Here is a 19512-nt window from a genome sequence, read left to right as displayed (position 1 = left end):
AGCTCCGCCTCCCGGGTTCACGCCATTCTCCTGCCTCAGCCTCCTGAGTAGCTGGGACCACAGGCGCCGCCACCAGGCCCAGCTAATTTTTCTGTATTTTTAGTAGAGACGGGGTTTCACCATGCTAACCAGGATGGTCTCGATCTCCTGACCTCGTGATCCGCCCGCCTCGGCCTCCCAAAGTGCTGGGATTACAGGTGTGAGCCACCGCGCCCGGCCAGAGATAAAGTCTTTTTTTTTTTTTTTTTTTTTTTTTTTTTTTTTTTGGAGCCCGAGGTCTGGCGCTGTGTCACCCAGGCTGGAGTGCAGTGGGGCGATCTCGGCTCACTGCAAGCACCTCCGCTGCTCCCAGGTTCACGCCATTCTCCTGCCTCAGCCTCCGAGTAGCTGGGACTACAGGCTCCCTTCCTGCGCCCGGCTAGTTTTTTGTATTTTTTAGTGAGGCGGTTTCACCATGTTAGCCAGGATGGTCTCGATCTCCTGACCTCGTGATCCACCCGCCTCGGCCTCCCAAAGTGCTGGGATTACAGGCTTGAGCCACCACGCCCGGCCCAGAGATAAAGTCTTAACCAAGTGCAAAGAGAGTAAAAGTCCAGGGTGACTGACTTTTAAAATGGATCCCTCGGGGCAGGGATGGGTCCACTCCTGAGCTCTTAGACCAAGCCTGGCAGAGCTGGGCAAATCCAGCGCTGGCCAGTGTCTTCTCAGCAGATGCCTGTGAGGGTTGTCACTGGCCCCTGGGATCCTGGACAAAAGGTGCCCTGAGCACCCATCACAGGCCAGGCTCTGGGCTCAGGGGCAGGGGTGATGGGGTGGGGCCCCCACTCTGCATGCTCCTGCTGCCGTGCCGAGGACGAAGCCGGCAGGGGAAGGCCTCGACCCTGTAGCCTTTCCCCAGGAGGCGGCAGGGCCTGCTCCTCAGGCGTCACCCCCACCTCCACTAGGGCCCACCTCAGTCCATCCTCCACGCAGCAGCCACCACCCAGGGGCCGAGAAAGACACACCTAAGGTGGGGCCCTGCACTTACAACAGGACTCCTTTCCCCCACCCCCCAGCCCTCAGGTCTCCAACAGCCCAACCCACTGCACTGCAGAGCCTGCTCCCAGAGCCTAGTGCCGAACAGATTTTAAAGACACAAGCGCCTTAAAAAGCAAGGCCATGCTTTCATCCATCCTGATGTAGGGTAGGGTGAAAAGATGGTGGCAGAGAGAGGTTTATCGCCCCGAACAGCCCTAGCCCACAGTCAGAAAGTTTGGAAACTGTTGCTGAACGTATCACTGTCAACAGCATCCTCTTTGCAGTGATTCGCTTCCATTCACTCTGTGATGGTGATTTCCTACCAAGATCTGTGATCACGCTGCAGCAGACGTTTGCCATCTGGTTACCCAAAGTCCCCTTCCTTCTGGAGCTGATGTTCTGGGGCCGGCAGACAAAAATCAAAGAAGTGAAAGGGGTAGGGAAGGGGTGTTACTTCAAGTAGGTTGGGCTAAGGAGGCACCCCTGGACACCTGAGTGAAGGCTGGATGAGCTGAAGGAACGGGCCGTGCAGGGATGGGTGGGTGGGCGAAGGGTTCATCTCACAGGGACGTTATAAAGCTGGGTGTTGGTGGTGGCCAGATGGAGGCTCTCCAGGCTTCTGGTTGATTCTGAGAGCTGCCCCGCACCCAAGCACCTTTGAGGCCTAAGGTGAAAAATTACGTACGGACAGTAGACAGTCCACACCTGGGTTTTCAAGGACAGTGGGTGACCTTGTGGACAGGGCAGTCACAGCCAGCACCCACTGGCCTCTGCTTCTGGAGGGCTGCGTTCCTCCCTCTCGTTGGTCTGGCCCACCTAACTTCCACTTGTTTATTCAAGTGCTGCTAAGGGGAGACGATGCTAGAGTTTTTTTTTTTAAAGCAAATTTATGCCTCACTACATGCGTGGCTCCCGTTTTTCGGCCTCTGCCTACACTCACCCCTGCAGAGGCCCCAGGAGAGCCCAGCACAGCCTTCTGTAAACCAAGACAAGCCAGCCCTGGGCCTGGGGCTCCTCCCTGCACCCCACTTAGCCCTGCACCCTTCCAGCCCAACTATAATTCTCAAGACAAGGAGTCCGTAAAAAGGAGACTGACAGATGACACTTTCCTCCGCCATGCCTGACAGGCAGCAGCAAGAGGGGAGAACGCGGCACTGGACATCACATGCAGGAACTGCCTCAAAAGTAGGGGCACCTTTCGGGCTGAGTTAATCCTGTCAACAGCAGACTGGAATAAGACGAGGAACTGTGTGCTCGAAACCAGAAGATGGTGCTTGAAACCAGAAGATGAATTCTGCGATGACGATAAATGGACTCAGTGCAATGTGGGTGCTATACAGAGAATCATTCCTCAAGGTTCTGGAGCAGTTCATTTTTTTCAGCGCCGTAAACTCACTGTTCGAATCTTACAAGCACTAGTGTTCAACATTTCTAAAACTGGAGGGCCCAGTGAGGACTGGATGGGCACACAAATCTATAAACGAGCAGGGACGAACCCTGGGCTGCTGTGACCACCAGCACCTCTTCCCGATCCTCCAAGACCCTCTGTGGCAGAGAATCCTTGGTGACGGGTCAGCCTGCTTCACTTTCAAAGCCAGCTGGGAAAATTATCAAAGCTGTCAGTCACACACCGTGATCCACAGGAGGGAGAAAAGCTCGTCTGTGTGAGGAACGCCTGCGGATGTGTCTCCAGGAAGCAGAAGTCACAGCCAGGCAGAGACCCTGCCTGACAGGGCAGCTCAAGGCAACAGCAACTCCACCGCTTCTCCCTGGTTCCCAAGCTCATCAATTCCATCTCAAATACACAGAGACCCACACAGGAGGCACTGCTGCACCCAGCACTCTTCATCTCCAAAGTGAGCCTGTGGGGTGAGCAACTGCCTTGTTTGGGTGGACAGCCGGTGGAAGAGCCTGCAACGTGACCTGCATTTAAAAACGTGGGAAAACCTGTGGAGGAAACCCACTCACCTTCGGTTGTTACTCCTTTTGTGAATTCTTTTGGTTATAGCTGTGCCTATGGGTCTACGGGCTTCACCTGACAAATGGTCTCCTGTACTACGGACAATCTAGACCCGTAAACCTGGCCTTCCAACTAGGCAACACTGAAATGTTGCAGACAAATCAGAATGTCACTTCCCTTTAAATATTCCCCACACACATGCACCAGGCTGACTGGTGGATACCGGGGTGTGAAATGAGAGAAACAGCCCCCAACGCACAGACGCGGGGACATGATTATTACCAATTAACCACAGGCTGCACTTCAGCTCCTGCGCACCAGGTGCCTCGTGCCGGTGGCTCTGTAGCACTGGCCTGTTTCTCTCCAAAGCCATTCTGTGGCTTCTGGAAAAGGCAAACAAGCTCAGGACATTGTACCTCCAAGGAGCACATCTCTTAGAAGATTCTTGCCATAGCTAGTTACACCAAAGGCCCTTTCAAACCCCATGTTCTACTTTTACAGAAGTGAAAAATTACAGGCAAGGATGGCATTCCAAAATAAGGCAGAATATCCAAGACAGGAAGGTCACGTGTGCAAGGATGGTGTGAGCCTCCAGACTGTAGTGTGGGAGCTCACGCTAAAGCATTCCTGGTGACGCCCACGTCCACCAAGAACTACCGTGCTGCCTTCTGACCCGTGAGGCTAACGGACTGGCAGAACACTGTGACATGCCACTGCCACACAGGGAGGAGCAGCAGGTGAGGAGAGGCCTTCCCTGTTCTCTGATACCCAACAAACATCCAAGTGCCTGACGCCTCGCTCCATGATGCCCACTGCTCAGCTTCTGTGCACAGGCAGTTTCTGAATTTCACCTCAGGCCCTTGAAGTGGTCTGTCTGAGTCCTCTCCAAGAACCCTAAAACTGCCTTCCACTCATGAAAGCGCTCATGGACCTGAAAGCATGGTAGCCACCCAGGAACAGACACCTGTGGTTATCTCCCGCCTGGGGCTCAGGCAGGCAGTGGTAGGTGTCAGGCTGACTGGTGGATATTGGGGTGTGCTGGCATATTCCCTCTGTTTTTAATATGCTTGGAAATTTTAATTAAGCAAGAAAAAAAAAGAATAATTACTTAGGCTATTCAAATCCGTTTAAAATCATGCAATGGGTAGCTCAAAAGTTCTATTTCCTTCACACCAAGGAAACTAGTTTATGAAACATTAAGTGTCCCAGTCTAGACAGCAGCTGATAGGTTTCAAATTAAACACACACAAGTACAGATTCACAAACTAAAAGGCGCGGCACTGTCAGAGCAGGAGGAGAGCCAACTACAGTTCCATGAGGCGAGCTTTCTTCTGTCCTTCCATTCCAAGATACCAACTTTCAACACAAATGCATTAGTATTTGTTATTAAAATATCCTTAGAAAAAAAGAGAGCTTCCAGATAACAGTTCTGAGAAAAATGTGAAAACTTTTACTGTTACATTAAGAACAGGCAGTAGAAGCAACCTATTCTGCACTTCTCAGAAGATACTGGGGGGCACATATGCCACGCTGGAATAAAGAATACAGAATCAAACATGTACAAAGGTACCACAGCAGGTTATGGTTCATACAGGACTTTAAATGACCAATGTTGACAATACAATTTGCAAAGAATATGAGAAAAGCAATACATATTTCTGAAACAAAAACACACCTGTTATAAAAAATAACACGCATAGTATCAGAATAGAACAGTCAACAGAGCAGCAGTTACTGAAGACAGATGGCAACAGGCAGCTGCACCAACCATGGGTCTGCTGTGCGTCCACACCCGTGAGGCCCTATTGTGAACAACGCAAGGTTCTCCATCAGCGGGGAAGCACACAGACCACTTGGCCACCATGCTTTCCGCCCGGTCTGTTGACACTCAGATTTAGCAGTAATAGCCCAGAAGGGAATGCAGCTCCACGCTCCCTAAGACATCAATGTCTTCAACACATGTGTAAGATTCTTTCTGGAGCCCCTAGCTCCTCCACTCTTCCAAACTAACAACATACAGAAATAGAAATATGAAAGCAAAGACATCGCATTGCCTTAGAAAAGCTGTCCTCAACTCATCTTCTCTACATGTTTTCAGATCATATCCTGATGGAATGGAAAGAGCAGCTCCGCCTCCCCGAGGCTTCCGGGGACTCCTCACACACACGACCACCAGTCTTCAGTCACACACCATGGAGACTTTGGTCCCAACCAGTGTCTGCCTTTTCTAGAAACTGGAGACCCTGATTCAAATGGCAAGATTTGTTAGTTCCCATTTGCCTTGCAATAACCCTATGCTTCACAAAGATTCCAGACTAGGGGTTATTCCTCACCCAACTTCATGCATCAGGAACACAGAGTACCAGAATATTCTCACATTTTATTTCAAGGCACTCTCCACCAGAAAGTATGAAAAGAATAAACTACTCTGTAAAATGTGACTACATTTTTCTAAACACAACAGTGAGATTCAAAATGAGACGAAGTAGAATTATACTGAGTGCTCATTACCCCAAAGTGGCTTAATTTCATTTGCTTGCTGCAAAGACAAAGACTGTAAAAGGAGCAGAGAGCGCGCGACGCACTTCCTTGGAAGATCTCCGGCCCACTGACAGATCGCGAGAAAATCAGGTGTGTCCCTCACAGAAGGGACGGCAGGCAGTCACTTCGCAGACTTCCCAGTCTCCCCGACGGCTGCTCACGCTGGGTGCTGGCACCGGCGTATCAGCTACCCACTGGCTGAACTGGCAATCAACACGAGCACTTCACGTGACAGCCAGAGTGACAGTCCAGGCATGTGATGACCCCACTCGTGTCCCCCAGTTTGTAGAGAGACTTCCCATTGCTGTGCTTCTCACACCCTCTAGTTTTAAGAATATGTCAAATTGATTATATATTATGCAAGTAAATTATCTTATATACATGAATAGTAAAAGGTAATTAGGAATATGCTGAATCATCTGCTGTTGTTGAAGAAAACATGCAGATGTATCTCTCTCACCTAACAGTTTTCTTCTAGCTTCCGCTATATTTCATCACCTATTAGTTACTCTCTTTCTCTCCAACTTCTCTTCATCCTCAAACCTCAGAGGAAATAATTGCAAAGGTCACATCTGGGAGAGCGGTAGTTGGAAGGCAGCATTTCTAGGGGATAGGGAAGCACCACCTCCCCAGTACTGCATCCTCACAAAATCCAAAGGGCAGCCAATGAGTCGGTCTGGAGGCCACCAAGTTTCTGTAACAACTGCAGCAATTTTACCTTTGCATCTCTTACTGGACTACACAAGCCATCTAGGTAAAAGTAAATACTGCCAAAAGCTCCCACCTACTGGAAAGAGAAGTAGAGGGCTTGAAAACACAACTTCGACAGGCTTCAACGGAGAAGGAAGCATCATTCAGAGATGAGAACAATGCTATGGACACCTCGTGATCAACACTCAAGGGATGCAGGAGCTCAGTGAGGATGGTTCCTCAGAGGCAGATGACCTGACCGGCTCAGGCACTGGCGAGCTGGCTACCACACCCAGACTGTGCTTGTCAAGATGCCTTGCTCCTTGAAAATAAGGCAAGATCCCAGATTCAAGTGCTAGCAGCATTTCGCCCCTCAGATGCACCTGCAGGCTCCACTGGCTCCAAAGGACGCCCTTGGATGGGTCAGCAATTCCATGAACGTCCACAAAACCAACACTTAGCACTGCTCAGTGGGGTCAACAGTGCCCGTGGTCCGCTGCAACGAATCCAAACACATCTGCGCCCAGAGCTACATGGCCATGTGCCCATCAACTGTCCCGACTCGCAGGCAATGCACACGGCCCTGCACCACTTCCCTCCTGCCCACCATGGAGCAGGGGACAGTTCTGTGAGTGAACAGAAGCAGGACATCCACAGAGCCAGCTGACAATGGAAGATGAGATGCTGCCGAGATGCTGAAGGGCAGATCACTGAGGCTGAACACACATTCCTTCTGCCAAGAGTCGCACACACCAGCTGGGGCCCTGCGTCCCCACTGCCCAAGGGCTGCCTCGTTCTAATGAAGGCTGCTCCCTCAGCACAGGGCCAAGTGGCCTTTCTAGCTGCAGGAACCAGAAAAAGCCACTGCCACTAACACGGGGGAAGAATGCCCCAAAGACAAAAGGTCATTTGAGATGATTAACACCTTTTAGAGGCCATTTTGGTCATTCTTGAAATCAAAGAGAAACCTTTATTTTCAACAAAACTGCCCAGAAGAGATGGTTCATTGATCCACTATGAACAAGTCTTTCACCATACACAGCACCAAAATATATATTTAAAAAATTAAAAAACACATAGCCCCTCACACGCATCTCCCAAAAGCCACACAACCCAGACCAAAGGGAAAACAAATCAAACTCAATGCCCTCACACACACGCCGTCTTTGAATTAGGATTTACAAATTTATATATTCTTTCCTATGGAGGAAAAAAAAAACACACAAAAACCACTGGGGTAAGGAAAAACTTGTAGGTGAAGGCCCAATGTCTGCCTAAGCTAACAGAAAGCAGAATCATGATTCGTGCTTTTCCTGTATTTTGAGTGGGATGCAGCCTAACAGCACAGCCCTCCGTGGCCAACCAAATCCTTCAGCAGTCAGAGGCCCCCGGAACGCTGGAAGAGCAAACCGCAGCCTTCCAGATTCTTCAGCGAGTGCCAGAGTGCAGGGTCTGCATCAGACTGCCAAAGAGACGGCAGCTTTCCTTGCAAGTTTTCCACTGCCTACAAAGGCCATTTTTCCCTATAAAAAAGATGCCAGGTCAAAAAAAAGTACAAGGGAGAAAAAGAGTTCTCTACTGCAGTGAGAATCTTGCAGTCGCAGGCTGATCTGAGGCAAGTCCCACGACGCAGGGGTGGTGCTGGGTCCACCACACAAGCGCAGGCGTTACTTGGGTTCCTCGATCACGCCCTTGCTGAGGTCTGTCATTTTGGGATATTTTACTTTCTTCTGGTCCAGCTCGTTCTGAGCCCAAAGTAGTAGTTTCAGTAATTTTGCCAGTTTGGGTGTTGACTCGCGATTTTCATAATCTAGGACAGCTTGGTTAACTTCACTCCACACCTAGAATGTAAATACATCAGATAAAAACCACCACACACGCAGAGCACCAGTAGAGTCTATTAAAAATATGCAGTTTAAACAAAGATTAAGCCCTTAACTGCAAGACGCTCTCGGGACATGAAACACATAGTCCTCGCCTGGGGAAGCTCACAGTCTGGTCGGCAAATGTCACATCCAGCCTCCATGGCAGTTACGTGCCATGAGCAGGGCTTGAACAAAGTGCTGAGGGGACTGTGGAGAGGCAAGACCAGCGTAGCAGGACATACCAGCACCCTCCTCACAAGCCTCAAGAAAACATCTCAAGTGGACTCTAGGACAGGCCATCCTTCCAAGACAGTGTAGGGAGGACAGAGCCCTAGGAGAGGACCTGGGGGAAGAGGGACCTGGGTCTGGGAAGGTGAGGAGCTGTCATGTTCTGCCAGACAAAAACAGCAGTGAGGAGAGAAAAGTTTCAGAAAACAGGATTTTAAATGAAAAATACTTGGGACCTAAACAGGAAGAAGGTTCAGATAAACATGAGAAATCAGCAAAGGGTGTGAATACTCTGCAACGGACACCAAGTCTGTTGCCCCTAGTTTGACAAAAGATTAAAAGCCAGAGACGGGCCAGGCACGGTGGCTCACACCTGTAATCTCAGCACTCTGGGAGGCTGGATCACCTGAGGTCAGGAGTTTGAGAGCAGCCTGGCCAATATGGTGAAACCCTGTGTCTACTAAAAATACAAAAATTAGCTGGGCATGGTGGCACACTCCTGTAGTTCAGTTACTAGGGAGGTAGAGGCAGGAGAATCGCTTGAACACAGGAGGCGGGGGTTGCAGTGAACCGAGATCTCGTCACTGCACTCCAGCCTGGGCGACAGAGCAAGACTTCATCTCCAAAAAAAGAGTCATGAGGGAACCACTTAGCATCCCAGGCACAGAAGCCACCTCTCAGTCCACACCACAAAGCCACACACTTGGTGTCTTTGCGAAGCCCCCTCGGAGCACGCTGGGAGTGGAAGAAAGCTTCCCTCTGGTGGGCCCCACCTTCTGCCTCTGCATGGTGTGGAGGAGGTCTCCGAAGGGCGACTCCTCGGGACTGTCAAAGGCCAGCAGTGCCAGCGTACGCTCCATCTCTGTGAGGCACTCTCGGCTCTCCTCGCCCTGCTCCGCCAGCTGAGTCTGCGCAAACTCCAGCGCCGCCTCTGTCTCCCGCTGGCGGATCAGCTCGATCAAATGCTGTTGCTGGAGGCAGAGACAGACAAGCTTGACCCACACACACCCAAGACAGGGACTCAGGGCAGGTGGTACCAGGGTCCCCATCAAAAGTACATCACAGAGGGAAGACTTTTCTTGCATCTCTGAGTTATCAAATTCGCATTTTTAAAACAAAAAATAGCTTCTGAACTACATAAAAGAGCAAACTCAAACCCCTCCCCCGCACACGCATTAAAATAACATTAAAGCAAACTAGCCTAGTTATTTCTCGATCATTGCAAATAACTTTAACTTATCAAGTATCCACAAACCAGATGGCTCTCTCCTGAAACTCACCTGCAAATGGAAGTAAAGATACCGGTTTGTGTCCAAGAGCTCTGGGTGGAGGCTATTGATCAAGGCGATGGCCTCCTGAATCTGACCTTTCAGTATCATCTCCCGGATCTTGATTCGTTCATCAAGTGTTTCCAGATCCACACTAGGTTCGATCCCAGATTCCATTCGAAACTTCTCCGCTGCTTCCTTAAAGCCCTCTGAAAAGAAAAACCATCTTCACTGCTAGGAAAGTGAGCAAGGAATTAAGGCAAAGACTTTGTGTCTCCAGAAACTCCAACTGCCTCAATTAATCACCTCTAATGTGAACCACACTTTCTCAGGAACCCGGTATTAATATCTTTGTAATTTACAAGTCATGCTCTCAAAATACATACAGAAAATGAGAAGAATATACTTTGTTATCCCATCCAAAAACTCTAACCTGTTAGCAAAGGGGTCAGAATGGCTGCTGGCCTAGTGTGTTGGTGTGGGCTCCTTTGAGAGGACAGATAATAGGTCCAGATGCCAGCAGCTGCAGCTCTGGTGCCAGATTAGGCAAGTCACACTGGCTCAGCCTCCACAGCCGGCTCAGCCTCCACAGCACAGGAGCCCTCCATGGCCAGCTCCACCTGCAGTGGCCTGGTGACTCCCACCTCTTAAGAGTGTCTACAATTTTTTAAAGCTAGCATGTGTGCCCCTTCCCCTGCCCCCGACATAATTATAGGCCTAAATTTCCTCATCACCTTCCAAAAATATTTTTTTTTGAGATGGGGTCCCACTTACTCTCCCAGGCTGGACGGCGGTGACACAGTCTTGGCTCACTGCAACCTGCACCTCCCGGGCTTAAGTGATCCTCCCACCTCAGCCTCCCAAGTAGCTGGGACTACAGGCACAAGCCACCATACCCAGCTAATTAAAAAATTGTTTTTGTAGAGACAAGGTCTTACTATGTTGCCCAGGCTGATCTCCAACTTCTAGGCTCAAGTAATCTTCCTCTGCCTCTCAAAGTGCTGGGATTACAAGCATGAGCCACCATGTTTGGCCTAAAAAATTTTCACAGAGATTAATTTGGGAGTACGAAATGGGGACTAACAGGAGGGAGATTTTTCTTTTTTTTTTTTTTTGAGATCTGAGCCTCAGCTGTCGCCTAGGCTGGAGTGCAGTGGCCGGATCTCGCCTACCGTAGCCCGGGCCGGGTTCACGCCATTCTCCGCCCAGCTCTCCCCGGAAGTAGCTGGGACTACAGCGCCAAGCACCTCGCCTGGCTATTTTTGTATTTCTTAGTAGAGACGGGTTTCACCGCGGTTAGCTACAGGATGGTCTCGGTCTTCCTCGACCTCGCGGATCCGCTTCCCATCTCGGCCTCCTCCCAGTGCTGGGATTACAGGCTTGAGCCACCGCGCCCGCCCAGGAGGGAGATTTTTCATGTCATGCCTTTTAAAAACATCTATTTTCTCGCCATATAAAGCACTGCCCTTCCTCCAGCCGACATCAAGAACAGCCTGAGTGTTATTTCCCTCTGCACACTTCTGCCCTTCCCCATTCTCGTCCTGAGTTGGGCATACCTTCTGGAAACAGGCCACCATACTCAAGCAGACTGGCCAGAGGAGATCAACAATTTGGCTTTAAATATACTTACTTCACAACAGTCTCAGTTATCTTGACTAACTGTAAAACTGTCAAAGGCTGAGAAATGGGTTTGTGTTAGGGCTCAGAGACCTGGAATAATCTCATCTTCAGAAAAGGTTATCTTTCACATGATAATTTACAAACTTATCAGGTTAGCATTGTGTTTTTATAATGTCTGAACACAAATAACTACGTCATCAAACCTCACGGCTACAGCACTCTTTATGTGTTCAAAAAGGGAGAATCACATTCGCGCAACAACATCCTTGCTGTAAGCCATTACCTGTGACCAGGTAGTTCATGATGAGGCGGTTCATGTCTGCTCTCTGGACGTGCAAGTTATTGAGCTTTTCCATCCACTCATCTTTCGTGATTTCATCGGGTTTTTCTGCATAACTCATTCTGATTTATTTCTACAGGAAAAAAATAACAGCTGAGGGAGGGGTTTAGATGCTCCTCCAGGTGCAAAGGGTAGCGCTGGAGAGCTGTGAGCTAGAGATTCCCACACTGAGCATGCACTGAAAGAGAACGCTGCCATGGGACACCCACCGGACTGAGAACGCCAGTGCTTAGCAAAGAAGTTCACTTGAACTTTTCTACTGCATTATCAGGAGAATGGACTATACTACGAAAACAATCTGGCATTCCTTATGAAGCTGAATATGTGTGCTCCTCACAACCCAGGAATTCTACTTTTAATACATTTATATTCTAGAAAAACTCATCAGGATGCACCAAACACAGACAACGCTGTTCACAGAAGCACTGTTCAAAGCGGCAGAAATGTGGAAGTCACCCACCTGAGTGTTCCTTCAACAGCAGCATGGACCAAGGGACTGTGGCACACAGAACAACTGTGTGTTTAAAACCCTTGGGCAGATGGGTTTTGGAATTCAGAATTCTTCAATGTACAACGATTATTTGGCACAATTTACCACATAACAGCCTCACTGGAGTTTGGGGGAGCTCCCCATCATCAGACATTATTTCTTCAGTGTAATGTGTTAAGTATCCATACTAAGTAGTAGAGGCTATTAAACTTCACCTGGTGAGGTTTTGGCCACCAAACAGGTTAAAAACAAAACCAGAAACTTTGGTTTTAGAGATGTTTAGATTTCAGCATTGCTGAGAAGGGACAGTGGTCATGTATTCACACAAGAAAATTTCATAAAGCAGTTAAAATAAATGAACATCACACAAAGTCACATGGATGACTCTCATAAAAAAATCTGAATGAAAAGAGATGAGGGAGAGGCAAAATGTGGCCTGAGTTTTATTAGGAACAAGAAGACAAAATACAAGATATGTGCTTTAGCAACAAATATGTGGCAAACCTATTTTGTTTTTTAAAATAAGGGCATGAAAGCTGACACTCAGAAGGGGGTTATCTGTGGGAGGGGCAAATGGCTGAAGCCCGAGGCAGTTGTTGCAGCTATGGGAGAATGAGCAGGTACCTGAGACAGGCAGGGGCATGCCACAGTCCACTCGGTCTTTCTGTTTTGTCACTGATACATATGTTATACGATGCTACTTTATACAAAGTACTGCTGAATTGTTTCAATAAATTAAAAAACTTTGGTCTCTTGGCTGAAAATGGGATGAATGCAGGGTGGTGAGAGCTGAGCAGCAGGTCCATTAGGGAGACACCCAAGTGAGAGAGAACATCATCAGAAGAGATGGGGAGCAAGGTGAGATTAAGATGCTTTGGCCGCAGAGTCAATGGCTGCTGCTGGACAGAAGATTACCGGACAAAAGAAAGGGAAGAATCGAAGATGGTCACAGGTTTCAAGCATGAGAGGCCCTGCAAGATGGGACCACAAATAAGGAGGAAGGACTGGAAGAAGAACAGGTTTGAGGAGCAGGGCAAGTTTGACGTGACTATTAGACATGCGGCTGGAGAAATCAAGCAGGTGCCTGGATTACAGATTCTGAGCTCACTGCTGAAAACATGAATTAGTGAAAGCGGGGGGGGGGGGGGGGGGGGGGGGGGGGGGGGGGGGGTGAATAAAAAGAAGGTCTCAGAGGGTTTGGGGAGTGGGGGGGAGGGAGGGGGGGTGTGTGTGTGGGAGCACAGGGATATTTAAAACCAAGAATTCAGCAAAGACCACAGAATGAGTGTAGATAGGGAATGAGAATCGTTATTACTTGGAGGATGCCATCCTTGAAGGTCAAGCAGAGAAAGTGGCACCAGCAGAAGAAAACTTGCTGCGGAGCGGCAGGTAAAGTGGAGGAGAAACCAGGAGTCAGTCGCTGTCACACACGAACACCCATTCTCTCATAATCAATTGCAAAACTCACTGAGACCAAATTTTTATTCACGACAATTAAAGGTAACTTAAGGACCCATTTTCTCTTTCTTTCTTTTTTCTTTTTTTGAGACAGGCTGGAGGGCAGTGGCTCACTGCAGCCTCGACCTCCTGGGCTCAAGCGATCCTCCCACCTCAGCCTCCCGAGGAGCTGGGACAACAGGAGCGCACCACCCCGCCTGGCTAATTTTTTTATTTTTAGCAGAGACGGGAGTCTCGCTGTTGCCCCGGCTGGTCTCGAACTCGTGGGCTCAAGAGATCCGCCCACTTCGACCTCTGCCACCGCGCACGGCCCTAGGACCAAGGTTAAGAGGTCCCTACGAAAAGGCACCTTTTTCTCTCAGCCCATTCGGTGTTGGGCACTCACAGCGCTTCCACTCCGGGCAGTTACATGCGCCCATGAAAAGCAACAACTTTGTAGAACTAGCCCGTCCTGTTGTTAGCAGGAAGAGCTCGGCAGTCTCAAACTCCAGCATAACAAGATTCAACAGAAGAAAACCCTACTTTCCATGCCACACTTTACGTCCTCACCCGCTCGGTTTCTGCTTTAAAGCAGCAGATTTTGTTTAAAAGACCTCGTTACAGACGTCGCTCCTCCACAGAGACAGCTACCGCCGCCCCTCAGGCTGGCAAGGACCGCCCCTGAACACCGGCGCCTGAGGCCGCGCGCCTGGAGGCTGAGCCCTGACTGCCCCCTGGGCACCGGCGCGGGGCGGCCGTCCGGAGCGGGACTCACTGCACGCCCCAGCTCCGCACCTGCCAGCGCCGGCGCTTCCAAGGCCCCCAAAACGCGGGCGGCGCGCACCCCGGCCGCATCCCGCCTGCCCGCCCGCCCAGGTCCCGGGAGACGCTCGGCCCGGCCGCCCGGGCCCGCCGCCGCCGCCATCTTACCGTGCGGAACCTGCCTCCAACGCTGCGCGGTCTGGGCGGCCGCGATTCCGCAGCCTCTCCTGGGCCGGGGAGGGGTGGCGGCGGCTGGGGCGCCCGAGTAGAAGGAGGCGGAGGCGGGGGCCGCGGCGGAGGCGGAGGCGGGGGCGGGGGCGGGGGCGGGGAGCAGGAGGGCAGGCGCACCGGCGGCCGCCCCTCAGCACCTCTCGCGACAGCACGAGAGCGCGAGAGCGCGAGCCGATGACCAATGAAGCGCCCCCGCGAGGAGGCGGGGCGGACGGCCTCCCGGAAGCGCGGGACCTAGTTTCCGTCCTTGCGCAGAACTCCCCTCGCGGAGTCGTCGCGCTACGGGTTGGCGCGAGAGTCAAAAGGCGTCGGCCGCCTCTGGCAAGATGGCTGCTGCGGAGGCGTTGGAGTGCGGAAACCTGGAGCCGGGATGGCGACGTCTACACTGAGTCGGAGGCGAAGGTCCCAGCTCTTTTCCTGTCGTTTGCGTGAGGCTGGACGGAGTGGGGCGGGGGAAAGGCGCCGGGTGTCCGCGGCCGCCCCTGAGACGGGGAAGGAGTCCCCTCCCGACCGGCGGCCTTCCAGGGCTGGTGTCCCTGAGGCCCAGGGAGAGACCGCGGACCCGAGACCGGGCTGGGCGAGAGCTGTGCTCTTTGCTCGTTGAAGCGAGTTCCTCGGCTTTACTCGAGATGTTATTGAGCGCGTCCTCACTCGAGGCCAGGTGGGGAATCAGAAGGGCCCTGCCCTCAGGGCGCCTCCCAGGGGCTGCGCCGAAGGGCGGGTCGCGGCCAGGGCGCGCGGGACAAAGGAGACCCCACATGCTTGTGGGGCGGAGTCCCGGCGGCGGCGCGGGGCAGGGCCGGGGGTACTCGGTCACTGGAGACCGCCGGGCAGGAGCGCGGGTTGAGGCCGCACTTAGGTATTTGCGCGTTTACTTGCTTATTGCCTGTCCGCTCGGGAGGAATGCAAACTCTGTCATCGCAGGGTCCCATGTTTCTGTTGCTGGGAAGTAACTCAAAGTATTTAATAGAGCCGAAGGAAGAAATAGAGTCCTTGAGGGGCAGCCCCTGATTTCATCTGCGAGGAATTCACGGACGGCTTCTTTCTGAAGTAGCAGTCGGGGGTGAGGTGGTTTCGTGTGTTTGCTTACAAGTGAGCTGAATAACGTGTAAGCTATGTCGGTCTGTCTACTCAGCGACAGTAAGTCCAGTTCGGCAAATAGTTTGGAGGAAGACTGGTTTTGGACATTTTCCGTTAATCGAAGGAGCTAAATCTATAGGTCTAAAGTCTTGACAACATTATGTTTTATACACAGAGGCAGTACAAGCCAGTAATTACATCATTTGCAACTACCTAACCCTCTGGTCAACAGTTCTTGGTATTTATGTGTTTGTTTATTTTAGACGGAGTCTCACTCTGTCCCCAGGCTGGAGCGCAGTGGCGTCATCTCGGCTCACTGCAACTTCCACCTCCTGGGTTCAAGCGATTCTCCTGTCTCAGCCTCTCGAGTAGCTGGGACTACAGGCGCGCGCCACCACGCCCAGCTAATTTTTGTATTTTTAGTAGAGATGGAGTTTCACCTTGTTCGTCAGGCTGGTCTCTATCTCTTGACCTCGTGATCCGCCCGCCTCAGCCTCCCAAAGTGCTAGGAATTACAGGCGCGAGCCCCGGCGCCCGGCCTATTTTTATTTTATTTTATTTATTTTTTGAGAAGGAGTCTCACTTTGTTGCCCAGGCTGGAGTGCACTGTCACGATATCGGCTCACTGCAACCTCCGCCTCCTGGGTTCAAGTGATTCTCCTGCCTCAGCCTCCCGAGTAGCTGGAACTATAGGCACCCGCCACCACGCCCGGCTAATTATTTTGTGTTTTTAGAACAGGCGGGGTTTCACCATGTTGGCCAGGCTGGTCTCGAACTCCTGACCTCAAATGATCACCCACCTTGGCCTCCCAGGGTGCTGGGATTACAGGCGTGAACCACTGCGCCCGGCCTATTTTTATTTTTTAAGTTTTTTAGAGATGGGGTCTTGCCTTCTTGCCTAGGCTGGTCTCCATCTTCTGGGCCCAAGCCATCCTCCCACCTCGGCCTCCGAAGTGCTGGGTTTACAGGCGTTAGCCACCACGCCCAGCCTGAACGTCAACGAAAAAGTGTGCAAGGGGATGCAGGTGTGCAAGGGGATGCGTGAGCAGAAAGCTTGAGTGCTAGCGCCTTCAGGGGACATTCCTTAACATTCCAGGTCAAAGAGGCTTTCTCAGTGCTTGCCTGTGGGTCACAGGTTAATACCTCTCCTCCCAGCAGCCAGCCAGTTACCAAGTCCTACTTGAGCCCCCTCCTTAATCCTCTCTAGAAACTGGCTCCTTTGTGTTGTTTCCCAGCCTCTTCCACCATAAATGGAAACCATCATCTTTGCTTTTTGGACTGCCAGGGCATCTCCATAACTCCTGTTGAGTTCCAGAAGTCCTGTCACTACCTCTCACGTAGCAGGCGGGATGATCTCTCCAAAAGCCATCACTCATTGACTCTAGCCTCCTAACATCCCTTGGGGACTCCCAAATTGCCTACGTAAAGTTAGCGCAGCTGTAAGTCTGCACTCCTGATCTTACTCTCTGCTCCAGCCATCCCAGCCGACTGGAGGTTTTCTCATGTCAACAAGCTTTGTTATCGCTGTGCTCTCACAGTCTGGGCCCTGCGTGTAAAACACTTCCCTAGGCTAACTCCTGCTCACCTCCTCAGTAGAGACGAGGCTTTCTTGGGGAAGTCTTCCTTAAACAAAGCTGGATTGAGTGCCTTTCCTTTATACTTGCACACAATCCCAAATTACCTTTTGGTGGCTCTTAGCACACGGTCCGTGTGGTTACCACCTGATGGGATGTCATGATTCACCGTAAAATGGTAAGCTTCATGTGAGTTGATTATGGCTGAAGTCTAGTTCGTAATAGGAGCTCCATAAATATTTATTTGTTGAGTGATGAAGGAATAAATGAGAGAATGATTATGAGGATCTTAACTAGAAGCAATACTAGCAAAAATGGAAAGAGACCTTCAGTCAGGGGGGAAATGAGCAGTCCTTGGTGGGACTGCTAATTTGTGGGAGCTAAGAAGGAAGACCAGAGTGATGCGGGTGAGTAGCACAGCTGATGAGGTGGTGGCACCAACTGAGAATGATCATGAGGAAGAAGGAGGTGCAACAATGAGGGAAAGGTGGTGCGTTCAGCGTGGGCCTCATTGAATTGGAGGTGCCTGTAGGACACATCTAAAGCTCAAGGGGAAGAGCAGGGTGAGAGCTGAGAGTTGATGGCTACAGTATTCAGAGGAAGTCTGTGGAGACAAGGAGTGGATCAAGTCCGGAATGCAGAGCTGCAAGCTGTATTCGCTGAGGAAGAAGTTGCCTATGAACGGTAGCAAGAGGATGACCAGGGGGGTCTGACAAGAACCAGGGGCTTCAAAGGTGCTCCTTGAAGCCACAGGGTGTTGAGTTTCAAGAAGCTATGTTAGCAGTTTCCAGCAGGGAAGTCCAGGGTGAAGCTGCCAAAACTCGCCTTTTGATAGTTTTTAATGAGAGAGCAAGAAGTTGAGTGATGTGATGGGAATGGGAAACATTGGAGTGTGTTGAACAGGGGTGAGGTGAAGACAGCGTAGTATATTGAAGGCGTTCAGAAGCCATTCGGGCCACGCACATATGTACTGAGAAGTGAGCAGTGAGCTAGATGCCACCAAATGCTGCAGCAGCAGGTGAGACTGAGGAGCAGGGAGGGGGGTCAAGGATCATTTCTCAGCTTCTGGCCTATGAATGTATAGGGTGGTGGGACCATCCTCTGGATAGGGAACGCCAGAGAAGAGTCTGGATGTATGTAGTAGGGAGGTCAGAAGTCCTAAGCTCATTTTGCTTGTGTTAGATAGGTTTTGAAGTGCATTTGAGGCATTCACGTGGAGATGCCAGGGGAGCAGGTGAATGATGGTGCCTGGATCCAGGCAGAGATAAAGGCACCTACAGCCAGGTGTGCATGAAGTCTCCGTGGAGAAGGTATGGGTGGAGGGAGAGGAGGAGAGCCTGGGCCAGAGCTCTGAAGACACCAGCATGGAGGGTCACCAAGGGTGCAGGAGAGCAGGAAAGAGGTAGGTGGGTCCTGGGACAGCTCGAGAGGGTGCAGGGCTACACCGGTTGACATCTGGGACAGTGACAAGGATTTCAGCCTGCTGGATTCATCAACTGTCTGAGCTTTCCTGTGACAGAGGTGGGCCTGTGGACTAGAGAAACCACAGGCTTGGCCCTTACCGTCAGCTGAGGGGCAACCAGGTGTTCAGAGCTTCCAGTGTCTTGCAAGCTGAGGTGGTGGCTTTGAACTTGAGTTCTTTCATATTGAAAGAGATGAACAGAAAGAGGAGTGCTAAAGGTATATTAGTTGTAAAAGAACATTAATGAGTTTTTAAAAAGGGGAAAGCAGTTTGCCTAGGCTGGAGTGCAGTGGCGTGATAACAGCTCACTGCAACCTACACCTACACCTCCCAGCTAATCCTCCCATGTTAGCCTTTTGAGTAGCTGGGACTACAAGCGGAAGCCACCACACCCAGCTAATTTCATTTATTTTTTGTAGAGGAGAGTTCTCGCTATGTTGCCCAGGCTGTTCTCAAACTTCTGGGCGCAAGCAATCCTCCTGCCTCGGCCTCCCAGTGTGCTGGGATTACAGGTGTAATTACGTAGAGTGTTTCCTGTACTCAAATCATAGAATGTTTAAAAAACCAGGATATCAGCCGTGTTTCAAAACCACATTATTCCCATGGATGTTTTGTTTTACTCTCAAAACCCAAAAGCATAAAATCAAACCCCTACATACTGGAGACTTCAGGCTTTCAAAGAGATCGGGCAAATCAAACCACCTTATTTTTCAGGATAGTTGATAAACCCATCCGTTGTTGATGCTCAGAATGATTGGCACAAGTAGGAAGGAAACACGCAGACCTCAATTTTCATAGACTTCACTTTTCACAGTATTTTAAACAATTATTCTTAGACATGTTGGAAAGGGGTAAGAAAGAATTTTCCTGTAGTCTGCTGCACATATTATTATTATTATTATTATTATTTTTGAGACAGAATTTCACTCTTGTTGCCCAGGCTGGAG

The 19512-nt window shown here is 50.6% G+C and overlaps 2 protein-coding genes across 3 annotated transcripts in view; one reads left to right on the top strand and one right to left on the bottom strand.

The window, feature by feature from the left end:
* Nucleotides 1-7158: 7158 nt before the first annotated feature.
* Nucleotides 7159-14557, bottom strand: GID8 (GID complex subunit 8 homolog). Its single transcript, XM_003904514.5, has 5 exons — nucleotides 14387-14557; nucleotides 11473-11602; nucleotides 9582-9778; nucleotides 9075-9272; nucleotides 7159-8049 (listed from the first exon to the last, which is right to left on the bottom strand). Exons 2-5 carry the CDS (start codon nucleotides 11588-11590, stop codon nucleotides 7876-7878), a joined length of 687 nt encoding a protein of 228 aa, XP_003904563.1. The 5' UTR covers nucleotides 11591-11602; nucleotides 14387-14557; the 3' UTR covers nucleotides 7159-7875.
* A 135-nt stretch (nucleotides 14558-14692) lies between these two features.
* The window catches only part of DIDO1 (death inducer-obliterator 1), a 61707-nt gene continuing 56887 nt past the window's right edge, over nucleotides 14693-19512 (top strand). For both annotated transcript variants that reach the window (XM_003904511.4, XM_031656902.1), the window contains exon 1: nucleotides 14693-14851. The gene's annotated coding sequence lies outside the window, so the exon portion shown is untranslated. The remainder of the gene's footprint in view (nucleotides 14852-19512) is intronic.

Source organism: Papio anubis, chromosome 16 (genome assembly GCF_008728515.1).
Source record: "Papio anubis isolate 15944 chromosome 16, Panubis1.0, whole genome shotgun sequence".
NCBI lineage: Eukaryota > Metazoa > Chordata > Mammalia > Primates > Cercopithecidae > Papio > Papio anubis.
This window is presented reverse-complemented; position numbering and strand designations above follow the sequence as displayed.